At 43.7% G+C, this 14,090-nt stretch overlaps 1 protein-coding gene across 1 annotated transcript in view; it reads left to right on the top strand.

The window, feature by feature from the left end:
- Tmem63 (transmembrane protein 63) overlaps window positions 1-14,090 on the top strand; it is a 35,437-nt gene that overhangs the window by 19,294 nt on the left and 2,053 nt on the right. Inside the window, exons 12-20 of the mRNA XM_075674256.1 lie at window positions 1,022-1,147; window positions 3,321-3,465; window positions 4,275-4,381; window positions 4,531-4,617; window positions 4,693-4,749; window positions 6,530-6,692; window positions 7,728-7,833; window positions 10,997-11,164; window positions 12,406-12,518. Coding sequence (XP_075530371.1) covers window positions 1,022-1,147; window positions 3,321-3,465; window positions 4,275-4,381; window positions 4,531-4,617; window positions 4,693-4,749; window positions 6,530-6,692; window positions 7,728-7,833; window positions 10,997-11,164; window positions 12,406-12,518 — 1,072 coding nt within the window. The remainder of the gene's footprint in view (window positions 1-1,021; window positions 1,148-3,320; window positions 3,466-4,274; window positions 4,382-4,530; window positions 4,618-4,692; window positions 4,750-6,529; window positions 6,693-7,727; window positions 7,834-10,996; window positions 11,165-12,405; window positions 12,519-14,090) is intronic.

The following is a 14,090-nucleotide window of genomic DNA, read 5'->3' as shown; positions in this document are numbered from 1 at the left end:
ATGCAATCGCCCTCGCCTTTTACAATTTCAAAATCTTTGGCAATTTCATGCGTGTGCCAATAGAGATGGCTCATGATTATCGACGATGAACTTGTTGTTCACGTGATTCTCAAAAACTGGTTTTTGTATACAGGCTATTGTATTTTACAGCGTTTTTCTGAGGACGAAGTAAAGACACATTGACACAGCACCAGCGCTTCACTACATCAGCACCATGTAGATGTGGAAAACCACATCATCGTCATGCTATTTACTGCAGCACTTACATTAGCGTAAAACTCAAATCCGAATTTTACTTCATCGCTTTGCTCTTAGTTTGTTTTTTTTCATATGCGAGCAGCAAGCTATGATGATTCAGTATGCGTCCTGAGAAACCGACACAGAAAGCGCTGTTAGCTCTGTGAAACTCCACTGGACTACTTGGCGCACAAATACATTCGCAGAAGTACCGCCGTTGTGGCTTCCTCTTCAATCACAGACGCAGTTATACCCGATTATGGTTGATAGGACCATGTTAAATATACAGCATGGCTAACGGGCGAATATGAACGGAACACAACGACTATAGCAACGGTTACTGACTTGTGAATCACGGACTCGCGAGGGATTTCTCAAACTATACATTGTACTTCGGCACAAGAACCCCCAGTTCCAGATTCGAAGGCACGTGAAAAGCTGATGTACTCCCTCTAGTCAACCACTGCATTGATGCTTGGCATCTCGTAATTTCTCGTTGCTACGGTAACACCATCCGACGCTTGGTGCATATGTTAAGGCAAATTTCTAGTTCAGCCGTATATGCCAAACTATATTTAATTCCTCTTATATACATATATATACATATATATATTAAAGGCGGCTCGATGGTCTGGGCCTAATTATTCGCTATTTGGGTGATTGGTTCATTTGAACTGTGCTGTTCTCGCGGCGTCCTTTCACAGGAAAAGTTTAGAGGAGGAGGTTCCGCTTCAAGGGAAATTGTTTTGGGACTAGTTACAGTGGTTCGTGTAACACCGCCCAGGGTTTGCAAGGACTACCGGTCGCAGTGCCAGTGCTACGCCACCACGCCTTCCTCGAGCGTGAGCAAAGAACTGAAGTCCAACTCCTGGAAGGTCGTCTTTGCTCCGCCTCCCAGCGACATCTTCTGGTAAGGGCTCTTATTTGGTGACGATGGACCTGCACCTAAAAGTAACGTAGCGGAATTGTTCAATATGCATGGCGAGGAAGACTGCAAAGACTCGCTGCTGAGCACAGCGCTATATTTCGAAGTTGTTGAAAACGCTTTCCTTCTGGGTACATCCAAACTAAACAGAGGGGTAACCCGAAGATGAAGGAAGAAGTGATCAGTAATGAACACACAAGCAACAAGATTTGATCTAGAGCCAATGTTTAGAAAATAAAGTGTGACTTCTTGTGGAGAATTCACGTAGCCTTGTCGAAACCCTGCCTTCACGCCTCCCTTGTTCATCCGCTGTGAATCACTCCTTATGTGTCTCTTTTGGCAAGTGTCTGGTATCATTCTGCCATAACACATAAAGCGTCTAGTGCAGTCGGTGAAGAACATCACCGTGAGGACGGCAGAAGTGTCATAAATTAGCAGTCGTGTATGGAAACGTTAAACGCCCAAGCGCGTTCTGACACATCGCTTGTTGCGCGACTCAGCGCAAGGTCGCGGATATGATACCGACCGGGGGGGCCGCATTCTGTTTTGTGCGGAATGCAATAAATGCTTGCATACCATCCATTGTGTTGCACGTTAAAGAGCCCTAAGTGGTCAGCGTTAATATAATGACCACCACTACTGCGTGCCTCATAATCAAATAACGAGAAGAAAGGGGGTTAACCAAGGGGCCCGATTTTTATTTATCATATCATGAGAAGCCAACAAACAAAAGACACCAAGGAAAATATAGGGAACAAAAGCAACAGGAAAAACAAAGGGGAATTTTTATTGAATTAATGAATTGACAAATTAATTCTTTAATTCAATATGTAAGTACAAGTAATTTCCCGTATTTTGTGCTTGGTGCCTTTGTTTGTTCGCTTCTAACGATATCATAATCAAATAGTTGTTTTGAAACGTAAAACCACGTAATTATTTTAATTTCACTTTAGCATCTTTTCTAACAAGTACATGTTGGTTCGGTATAGTGGAAATTGCAAGTACATCATTTGAACACTAGTTAGTTCATTTTTAACATGGTTTTTTAGAGCGCGTACAATCTAAACATCATTCATATTCTTACTTCTTTCAAGAAAAATGACCTAGTTGATGTTAAGGGTGATGCAGTACATCATAATATATGTTGGAAACTCTAGTTAGTACCCAGCGTAACTGATGGGGAACGAGGTACAACTAAGTTGGTGAAGTGTAGCCTTACAGAAAAGGCAGTTGCTGTATTCTTTGCACAACCACATTATTTGGCTCCACATCAGTTATGCAATGCACCATCAAACGTTAGCCACCATTTGTCATGCATATTCTTTCGAACCTCTCGAGAAGATCTGGTGTGTCCCTGCGTGAGACGTTATTACGACAATCCTTAGTCGAGAAAGTCCGAAACACTGCATGAAAGCCGTGACGCCATTAGCACCAGGGTCAACATTTTCTCGTCTTATTCGAGATTTAATAAAAGAAACGCATCTGTGACCCTTTTGTTTACGAAATAGTTTTCGTAACAGCGAAAGCATATATTGGAAAGATCAGCTTTCACACTGATATTGTTTGGCAGTGTTTGACACATTGTAGTTTTCAGCGATGTACGTTTTTTCGTAAAGCGTACGACACCGAATACGATACTTTACAGAAACAGTAACTAGAGCAGTCTCTGCAGTACGCAAAGGCACCTGCAAACTCAACGCCGACATTTCGATTCATTAAACGCAATACGTCGATCACGATGTGTTTCGATGCCTCCAGCAGTTTGAAAAGCGCCTACATCTAGCAAAAAAGAACGGTACATGGTTTAACACCCCAAATCCTCTAGACTTAGGGACATGTCCTTAATGTTGGCAACAATGGCACTAACTGGTCCAGCAAGCGACTCACACCCAGCTTTCTTTATCCTTATCGCATTTTTTCTTTATCGGTATAGTATCTTATCATGACGATCTTATCTATTTGTGCTAGTTACTATAGGGATTGTGTCGGTATCCTACATGATCTTCTACCTACTTTTTTACTATCTTAACAGTTTGATGTATCATACTATCTGCATTCCTAAGCGATGCTACCTTACGCCATGGCAAGGCAGGTTTCGAGCTCCACATCGAAGCATCAACGCGCTTCTTATGTCGGTATCTGCGCCTGGTACTTTCAGGGAGAACCTGTCCATCGGCAAGTGGGCCTGGTACATCCGCTCCTTCTTCATCAACTTCGTACTGTTCCTCATCCTCTTCTTCCTGACGACGCCGTTCATCATTGTGTCCAACCTGGAGCACATATTTCCCTCGGCGGAGCATCTGGCATGTATACCTCCATCCCTCAGAGCATATCCCTGTCACTGTCAACACTGTGGAAGGCTACTAAACAAGAGCCAAATTCACAAAAGTGATATCTGCCACTGGCACGGCGCCTTCGCTAATATGTGCAGCATGAGGATTGGCTTAGATTCGTTTTTACGAACAATTGTCGTGTGCGATTTTTTTACGGGTGTGCAGAAACTTGGTGGTTAAAAATAAAAAAATTAAGCAGGCGACAAAGGCATATGGCAGTGCAAAAAGATAGGCGTGAATTTAGGATATCAAAAAAATACAAATATGAATTTTATTTGAGACGCGCATAGATTGTGTTCTAGTGTTGATAAAGAGGGAACTAGATTAGGACAGGTCACATAACGATTGAGCAAATAACCGGTTATCTTCAGAAGTAACAGGGTTAGTTTCAAGATAAGGCAAGATAATTTCAAAGGAGGCAGTGGAGCACCGAGATTACGAAGTTTTAAAGCGTAAATGGGGCCATTTTAGGCAGATCGGAGGATCTTGGGAATGCTAGTGTTACTACTGCTACTAGTGCCACTGCTACTGCTAGTATTGCAATTAGCACTACTAAAAGTTACATACTAAAAGTTCCGACAACCGCTATATACAACTACTGGTATCTCCGCTAAATGTGCACCATGCGACCTTTCTCCACACTAGCAGTGCCCGTTCTGTGTTTGTCCCGCGCCTATGAATCCACCAGTTTTTTAGCCCTCTCCCCAAATTTGTCTATCCAAGGTGTCATGAAAGCAATCCGAACAATAATACGTGCCAAACGGCTTCATTTTTTTCAGAACCCTTTCTTGTCAAAGTTCCTGCCGACCATGATGTTGTGGCTCGTTGCAGCAGCCATGCCAGCCATGGTCACAATGTCTGACGTCTTCATTGCCCACTGGACCAGGCAAGTACCAGATAACTCTTTGGGCGTGTGCTTGAGCGTCCTTAAAAAACGCAAAGCGTGTGTTAGCATGTGCAGTTGAACGTATTTGCACACTGTTTTCGTAAAGAGGGACTTACAGAAAAACAATGATGCTCATTCTGTTTTCGCAGATCATCGAGGAACCACTGGGTCATGAGGAAAATTTTCATATTCCTCTTGTTTATGGTGCTCATTCTGCCTTCCCTCGGCCTCCCCAGGTGAACTATGAAACTGAGGGCAAGCCGATAGTTGTTGTGTGCTACTATATTTATATAATCATTTCCATTTCGCAGTGCTGAAGTACTAGTTTCCTGGGTTCTGAAGCCGACCAATGAAACACACCTGTGGAAGTAAGTGCGCTGTCATAACCTTGCTATCGAGGAACAAAATACTAATGCTAGTTGGTACAGTAGTTAATTACTTACGCTGTGTGGGATGCTACATGCGAAGCACACACTTGTGCTCCTGGCCTTCGTCTGCTACTTTTCATGCTTAACGCAGTAGTTTCGAGACTAACTACGCTATTACACTGCTGGCTACTTGCAGAATTCTACTCGTAATAATGTATTCATTTAAATAAGCACTGCAGTTGTAACTGTATGCCATCACATTAATTACGACGGCTAGGACCACAGCTTATTTGATACTATGACTGCGGCGGTTTTTTCCCACAGACACAGATCTGCCGTGGCTTGCTTTATTCATCACTTGCCATCTGCCACCGCAAAACCCGAGGGCCAAACTCCGAAAACTTCTTAATCATGAAAGCTCTCTCTTGGCCATTGGCCAATAGCTGGCCGCGTAATGTCACACATCACGGTTGACTTGCATCTGCATTACGAACAACGGTTCTATAGCGTAAGAACTGTATTCTGAAAACGGGCTTTATACAGTGTACAGCTTATGGTCAGTAAGAATGGCTGCAACAGGTCTATTGTGTGATAAATAGCTATTATTTAAGTAAATTAGGTTAGAAACTAGTCGTATCCTAGTAAACCTTAGGTGACGAAGCACTCTGCTTTGGTATATGTTCTGCTTCCTGCGACCGGGCAGGAGAGCTTTCGCGCTGTTATTGTAATGAACTAAGAGTGGTCTGCGTCGACACATTTTTGCAGTTCCTATTGTAGTTCTGTAAAACACACGTTTTCTGCATTGGATGAAGGTTAGAGTTATCTGAAGGTAACTCACATATATTCTGAAGATATTTATACATATCCCTCAGTTTGTTATATTTTTTCGCCCACGGAAGTACATTTGTGTTGCATGACTCTCAAGTTCAAAGTTTAAGGATTTGAAAAGGCTGTCGTGATAGCTATTACGCCGCCGACAGAATTGACCCCTCCAGATAATTTGAATAAATTCGGTTGTTGCAATAAATGGGGGGGGGAGTACTGCGCGCCTTTTCCCCAACATTGTCTCAAGGAGACGCCACTAACTCTTCGCATACATCTAGTTTACGCTATCCTGGCATCCTTCTAATCAGTCCATTGCAGCTATCCCAAAGCTGTTCATCATCTGCATGACTTATACGAAAGCACAGTGAAGCTAAGGCTCTGACATTTTGAGACGACCGCTTGGGGTTGGGGGGGAGGGGCAGTGTTGAATGTACATTTTTGAAGAAGGAAAGACAACAGGATAGAAAGAACACCAATCCTTGGCTGACGTTACAGCTCCTAAATGTTCAGCCGGGAATTCTCAGGGGACCCGACAATGTCTCTCATCATGTTGCATGCGGGGCACACCATGTCACAGACACGTGTGACACAACCGTTGGCATAGATGCATAGACAGACACTTTCTCGGTAATTGTGGCAGGCGGAGTAGCAATCCAGCTATAAGACTCTTTTGTAATGCAACGCTTCGTGCAGTAATTACGATTTCTCCCCAGTGGTCGAAACAGAGTCCGGACGCTCCGCCACAGCGTTTCTCGTGACCCGCTGTGCAGACTCGGAACGCTGAACTTCGCAGTTTCATTTTAGTCAATATATTTATTTAGTTATTTGCGCTTTGGGTACATAAGCAATTAATTATTGCGCTTTTTCCCTATAAACATTGGAAATGCCTTGTCTAATTACCGTCTGACTCGGCTTTCTAATTAAGCTGAATGTCCAATATAACTGCGCCCGACAGGTGCCTGTACCTACCAGACAGTGGCGCTTTCTTCATCAACTATGTGGTGACGTCGTCCTTCGTGGGCACCACCATGGAGCTCATCCGATTTCCCCAGCTGTGCCTCTTTATTCTGTACACCTTCATGTCACGCTCCAAGGCCGAAACATTCGCCGTGCAGCGGGTGAGAACCACGCTCTCTTTAATGCGATAGCATTAAGCAGGACATTGACCGGCCATCACTGCTGGGGTAATGCGATAGCATTAAGCAGGACACTGAGCGGCCATCATCGTTGGGGTCGACGCAATGCAGTGTGGACCGCCCCTTGAGTCATGTGGTTGGAAATCGTGAGGGCGGCGGAAGGGGGGAGATAATTTTATATCGCTTTACAATTTGTATCCTCGAAGATTTAGTTTATATGAACCCGATCTTGGAGGCAGTGTAATATTATCGTCGTGGGTGCAGTCCTGTTACCACGCAGTGACCGGTATGTGTTCAATGCGTTTTCAAGGACGTACTGTAATCAATCTTTAATTTGAATCGCTCAGATGTAACCTGAAGAAACCGTAATTTTTTCAACTGCTCTTCGTAACCCGCCGCGGTGGCTTAGCGCCTATTGTGTTACGCTGCTATAGGCACGAGGTCGCGCGATCGAATCCCTGCCGCGGCGGCCGCATTTCGATGGGGCCGAAATGCAAAAGCATCGGTGTCCTTTGCACCGAGGGCAGGTTAAAGATCCTCTGGTTGTCAAAATTAATTCGGAGTCCCCCACTACACCGTGCCTTATAATCAAATCGCGGTTTTCACACGTATAAATCGAAAATTCAATTTAAGAAAGGCTCTTCGTAATCTACGCTCTTAATACTTATGAAAGGCAAATCGCCAACGTTGAAAGGCCGGCAATTGAAGATATTCAGGTAAGCTTTATTTCAAGGTCAGACCGAACAACAAGGAGCCAGGTAAAAGCCTGGCCTTTTCGTGGTCTGTACACATCACTGTTTCACATCAACAATTCATCACAAAATTCGCTTAACTTGTTTGAGCAGCCAAGGACGGGGAAACCGGCCATAAAACGGAAATTGACAAACGTGACGTTAGGAGACAGGAAGACGGCGTTATGGTCGAAGAGTAAACGCAGGCAGCTGATATTTCAGTTCATGAAATTTCAGCGGGTTTTTAATATACAGTATAGATAACCTGTTCACGTTCTGCATGCAGGCATCGCTGTTCGAGTTCCACTTTGGCGTCCACTACGCTTGGTACCTGCTGATATTCGCGATTACCATGATCTACAGCCTCTCCTGCCCACTCATCGTGCCCTTCGGTAAGTGCACGGAAGGCAAACTCCATTCCATTGGGGGGCAAAAGCGCGTAGAGTACCTAGACGGCCCATCACAACCTGTGCTCTATCATAAAATTCAATAGCACTCAGAGTTTCAATGTACCGTCCAAGTAAGAGTGTAATTCCATAATAGAAGTAAATAAAGTATTGCGAGCGAATTTCTGAAGAATCTAGCTACAACACCCCCCCCCCCCCCACAGCAGACACGCTCCCATTGGCTTTGACCGGCGCGCTAAAGAGACGTTTCTCACCTGCATTCTCCCATTTCGAACCCGAAGGAACACATGACGTTTACGTAATGACCCTTTCCTCCATTTCTTTCGCCCTTGCTACACAGTGTTTCTGGTGGTACGTTAGCGCATTCTGTGTTTCACGGGAATCCCAGAGTTGCTGCTGCTGCAGCATCAAATGTTGCGTTGGGGGCGACCGCCTGTGACGTCACCGTTTCTGACAGGGTAGTGGTTCCTCCAAGAGTGGCGCGCGGGATTTCGTTTGAATGTTCCATTGTCTTCGCAGTGCATTTGAGTGTAATACTTTGCAGACGCGACCATTGCTGCGTGATCCACGCACCTAGCTTGTATATTTGCAGTGCCCAAACTTGGCGAGGAGGAACTTCTGCGCAAAAAAAGAATATTTTGTGCAGTTTATGAAAGCGCTTGATGCAGAGCACGTTTACCAACCGCCTTTTATACCGTGTTGTAAGCACTTACAAAAAATATGAATTTCCCCGGATCGACGCCATCTGTTAGACAGCTCCCTCGCATATTGTGTCTTTGTGGTTCCTCGTCCCTCAAGTCCTAAATGCCCTCATTAAAATCGCAGTGACTTGTGAGGGGCCGCCAAAGCGCCTTCTAGATTTGGCGTCAGGTATCTAGCGAGCGTGACAAAATGTACTGATGAATGCAGGCTGTGGTTCAAAAATTTTCGCCTTGAAGAAATATGCCACGCCATTGATTTGGAAGCTGCAGTTGCCCATGGTACGGCATACGCAAGCGGACGCTTCACTGAACATGAAGAAATTTGCCAATGGCACAAAAAAATGATATACCGGCAAATGCTTTCCATGATACTGCACCTACGCAGTGAACGTTTCATCGACGGAGAGTTAAACATGAAAGAAACTTCCTCACGGATAAAAAAAATGTGTATGATGGGCAACCTTCTTCCTCTTCAACCTCAGGCAAATAAGAGTCCGCTTGAGTAAATATTATCTCCGTCAACGCTTGAGGGTCACGTTTTATGTCTCACCATTCGAGTTTCTATAAGGTTCAAATGTTTGAACCCGTAGGCATATAGCTAAAGAATCACCGCCCAAGCACTCCATACGGATAGTAACCACCGAAGCTGAAACGTGCGGCTCCGGTTTTTATCGCTGTATTAATCCCGACGGTTCATTAAACGATGGCTTGGTAGGCTGCTGAATCATCGGCACGCAGTTGTTAAGACTTGTGCCCGAGCTTACAGCATCGGCACGGCATAGACGAGCTCGTTCCCGGTTCTGCTCAAGGTGTTGCTGATCGAAGGCTGCCCGCTCCTCAGGAGTACGTATGACGCGTGGCCTACCCACATCGGAGCCGCGGAGAAACTGCTACGCGCGCATGCTCAGCTAATCCAGCACCACCTATGTAGCACAAGGCCGTTTCACTTCGGTTCGTGACGTCATGTTACCTGGCCCGACTGCCACAGAATCTAATGTGAATGCTCCCGAGTAGGCAGCAGTGATTTTAACGTAACCGCTTTCATCACGCCAGCCTTGTCAATGGAAATTACGGGCCAGGTGGCGTGACGTCATGGATCCGAGTAAACAGGCCTTGTGCTTTAGCGCACGCGCACAGAGTTGCGCCAGAGTTTTCGGCGTACAGGTGACCGACAGACGGACGGACGAATCGTCTAGCCATATACAGCTTCGCTGTAAAAGTAAAGCTCAAATGCTCAGGACAGAAATGATATTACAAGTTACAGAGTTACGGCATCGTTTCTTTTTTTTTCGACGTAGTGTAATACAGTATGGTTGGCAGTGTAACCTGAATCCTTAATCTGTATGGCTAGTTTTGGATCCACACCATAAGAGTCAGCATAAATTACATTCCAATGCAGAAAGCAAGAATATAGGGAACCTTATTTAAAGGCTTGTTTTTGTGATAGAACAGTATTAGGAAACTTCCTAAGGAAGCTTAGTATTTCATTCCAGATTTTTGCACCGACAAATGATAGGGAATGTTTGCCGAATACATTATGAGTTTTCGGCAAGTTGATTTTCTTATGCGCAGCCTGTCTGCCATCCCTTGCAGGCGTGAGAAATAATGATGAGGGGTCCGGTTTGTTCGTGGTTAATATTCTGTGGATTGGTATAGCTGTGTTATAGTCCCAAGCTTGGATAGAAGAAGAAGAAGAAGAAACTTTATTGTAGGATAGTCCGGCAGTTCTTGCTGTGGTGGCCTCAGGTGGCGGCTCGAAGTCCTTGGACTCGGGCGGCATCTTCAGCTTGCCGGACGGCACAGAGCCCAAGCTTGGACAAGTGTCATTAATTTAACTGCGCAAACTGGTGTGCAGAGGGCGCGTCCTTAGTGTTCGATGCATATATTTTCACCCACGTTTCTGAGTTTTGATTAAAGTATCAATGTATGAGGCGTAGGTGAAACCCCGTGACTCTATAAAATGTGTTAAATGGCAATGAAACGTCGCAATGAATGAGACATAATGTTTGAGGGTGGAAATGGTTGCGCGCCTTTATAAGGTATAACAACCAAAAACTATTTTTTAGTTACCTTTCAATATGTGGTGCCCAGCGTAGTGACGAGTCAGGACTTACTCCTACATAATTATTACTGCTTCTTTGTTGCATTTCTGACCCTCCAAGGTACAAATTGCACTCTTTAGTATAGTTTTTCGGTAAGAAGGAAATGCTATATATACGTGGGCTTTTTGGAGCTCAAAATAAGTTTGGTAATTTCAAACCATGCTAAACTATTCTGCAGCTGTCGCGTTCTTATATTGTGTATGCTGTCTTCCGCGGAATCCCTCCTAATTTAAGAGGTTTTTATAGTTGTGCAATGGATTCTGGTAAGGCCTCCTCTGTAATGCTACTGAATGTGAAACTAAGCGGTAAAGAACTACGTTGTCCCCATGTTATTGGCTCGTGCAGGCCTGGTCTACCTCTGCTTCAAGCACAGCGTGGACCGCTACAACATCTATTTTGTGTACACACCATCGAAGACGAACAAGTACATCCACGCCACAGCCATCGATTTCGTCATCGGCTCCCTGATTCTACTCCAATTCACGCTCGCCATATTCTTCTACCTCAGAACCGGTGGGTTCTTGTTTTCGTTTTTTTTTTTGTTGTTGTTGTTGAGATGCCGGTCAAATTATTGATTGCATAGTTAAAGGAAACTGCATTAAATGTATTTCCGGCGTGTTGGTTATGCCATATCTACAGGTTACGAAAGCTATGTAATCCATCATTTAATCGCGGAGACGTTTACCACGTTCAGACAGTAGTTTAAAATCTACTTCGTGGCACGCGCTTGTGTTCCGAAACCCGCAAGGAGAACACAAAGACAAAACGCTAAGAAAGGAGCAAAGTCTGGCCAATATGTTTGCTTTGGACCAACATGAATCTAGTAATGATCTATCCAAGGGCGTCGGCAGTAAATATGGTCAACTATTTATATAGCGATGTATATATGACAATTTACATATGCATCAATCAATCAAATTTGATTTCACTTCAGAACTGTTCCATTATATGTACAGAGATCAAATCCAATTTTCTTTTAGGATAGTAATCTTCATGGGGCACACAAAAGGCCTAAAAGGGCTTGATCGTGCCGGCACCATATTAAGTGGTAGAAATGTGCAGGATGATTAATCAAAAGTAAATGCATGTTTAACAACATGTTCAAACATGCATTGAACAGGCATTTCTGGGAACACATCAATGTACCATTTACAATGCGCATCCGAATAACACGAAAAAAAGCAGCATGTCCTGTTCATTATTATGTATAACACCTACTCACCACGGCCCATTCATCATCGTCACTTAAAAAAATTAATTGTTCTGTAGTATCCATCTAACCGTTGTTTAGGTATGCGTTGTATATATGTGAATGTATGTACTTTCGACTTTCATGTGCATGTTTACTTCGAAGAAAAATCCCCTTAAATGTCGCGAATATATTTACCATCACTAGGCTTCGCAACGCGACTATTAGGTAACGCTTAAAAAACGCGGACGCCAAGCATTGTCATGGCATTTTCTTTTTTTCGTTTAAGCATTACATTTGCGTCTCTTAAAGACGAAGTTGGATGTGCCAAAGCATAGCGTTCACCAATGGTGTCAGAGATAGACACCATCGGTGAATCGAAAAAGAGATTAAACAACGCCATTTGTCGAGGGAGATTCTTTCAAATCATTTGAGAGCAGCACACATTGCAAAAAGGAAGAGCAATGACAATGAATGTCAAAAGATTCGTCAAGCAATTCAGGAAACAAATAGTAGTTCCTCGGCTGTCAACAACTTTGATATATTTTCTTTGTACTTTTTACAGGAAACAGCAATGTGACGGTGGCTACTTGCATTATAGCCCTAATGTCCTTCCTAATGTTTCTCGGTCAAGCCATGATGAAATGCTTTCGTGATTTCGGACCGATAAAATATGCGGTAAGTTTTCATTTAAATGTGGCACCATGGAAACAGTATCTCGTCAAGCGATCGTTGCTTTGGCGATTGTGTTGTAATCCACGTAATTATTTCCGTGGCATATATTTACAAGCTTTCCTAGTGTTCGTGCAGTTAACCATTTAACTGGCAGCGCAACAATATTGTTGACCTAACAAAAACATTGCAAAAACGAGACAAATCTTTACATTGGTCTGTGCCTCTCAATTTACATCTGTTTATATGTCTGCTCAACAGTGGCATTCCCAAAAATGTCAATCGTGAGCAGCAGCGGATGTCCTGATGGCGAAACTGAAAGACTTTGTCGTCCTCTTCTCAGCACATTGTGGTCATAATCTCGCCGATATGGTTTCTTTTCCTTCGTTTAAGCAAGCTGTTATTTTTATCGCCATAGAGGTGCATCTCCAGAACACGAATTTGCCTTACGAAAGTCAGTACGAAACACTAGTTTTTACCATAAATTAATTGGCCTCCAAACAGCTGGTCAACAATATTTTTGACCTGCTGTATCTCACTTAGTTTTTAGAGAAACTCTTTAATATGTCGGCTGGTGTGTATTTGACCTATATAAAGAAGAAATAAGGCAATGAAAATATTCTAGGCCAAGTCTTTTTTATCTTACCAGCTAAAGGATTAAGTACTAATACGTGTACAAGCGCTGTTTTGCCTATCCTAAAACATGTATTTTTGGAAGCTTGGCGGTATACATCGATGCGACCATTCGCCCTATCCAGGCTTTCTGGACAGTGCCTAACTATAACAAGTTAGGTAAAACAAACGACCTGCAGTACCCACGAGATGTTATAATGTCGCATTCTTGTGCTACATGATGCTTTAAATTATCAGAATAGGTCATTGACCGATGCCAAACACACAACGACGGTTCTAGATCTGTGCAGAGTCTGCGCTCACAATCTTACCGCGAGATGTGTTTATGCAGGGTGTCCCAACTTCCCTTTGTTTTCTATTGTGTGGAGCGAGTTCCAAAATAATATTCTGCTTAATTGAAGATGAGTCACGAATAACTAACGGACTTATAAAATTCAGGGCAGAACTTCCAATTACAATGTCGTAGAGCCTTCCAAACATCATATTCAGCGGCTTCTAAGTCCCTATTCGTTTGGTAAATGTTTTTCTGTTCCTATAAAAAGCCCGTGCTATATGAAACAAGAAGCAGGTCACATGGCCGCTAGCGCGCCGCGATTGTAGTAATTGATTTGTTGAATTTAACATCCTAAAACAGCACTGGGGCTTTTAGAGAAGGCGTAATATGAAAAGCTGTGGGATAATTTTGACAGTATAGGAATCCTAGCGTGCACCTGAACATAACTACACGAGTGTTTTGCATTCCGGTCCCATCAGCATGCGGTCACTCCGGTGACGAGTCGAAATCACGACCTCAAGCTCAACAGCATAACGTCATATTCGTTGAGCCACTATGGCGGGCCTAGCTGCATCCGTAAGCCAATGTGCACCAGCTCACCAACGTTTGAGCTCGCTTTTTTATTGTGTACAACAATACCTGGCTTCAACCGAGAGCCTAGTGCGAAATAA

Source organism: Dermacentor variabilis, chromosome 11 (assembly GCF_050947875.1).
Source record: "Dermacentor variabilis isolate Ectoservices chromosome 11, ASM5094787v1, whole genome shotgun sequence".
NCBI classification, from domain to species: Eukaryota; Metazoa; Arthropoda; class Arachnida; order Ixodida; family Ixodidae; genus Dermacentor; species Dermacentor variabilis.
This window is presented reverse-complemented; position numbering and strand designations above follow the sequence as displayed.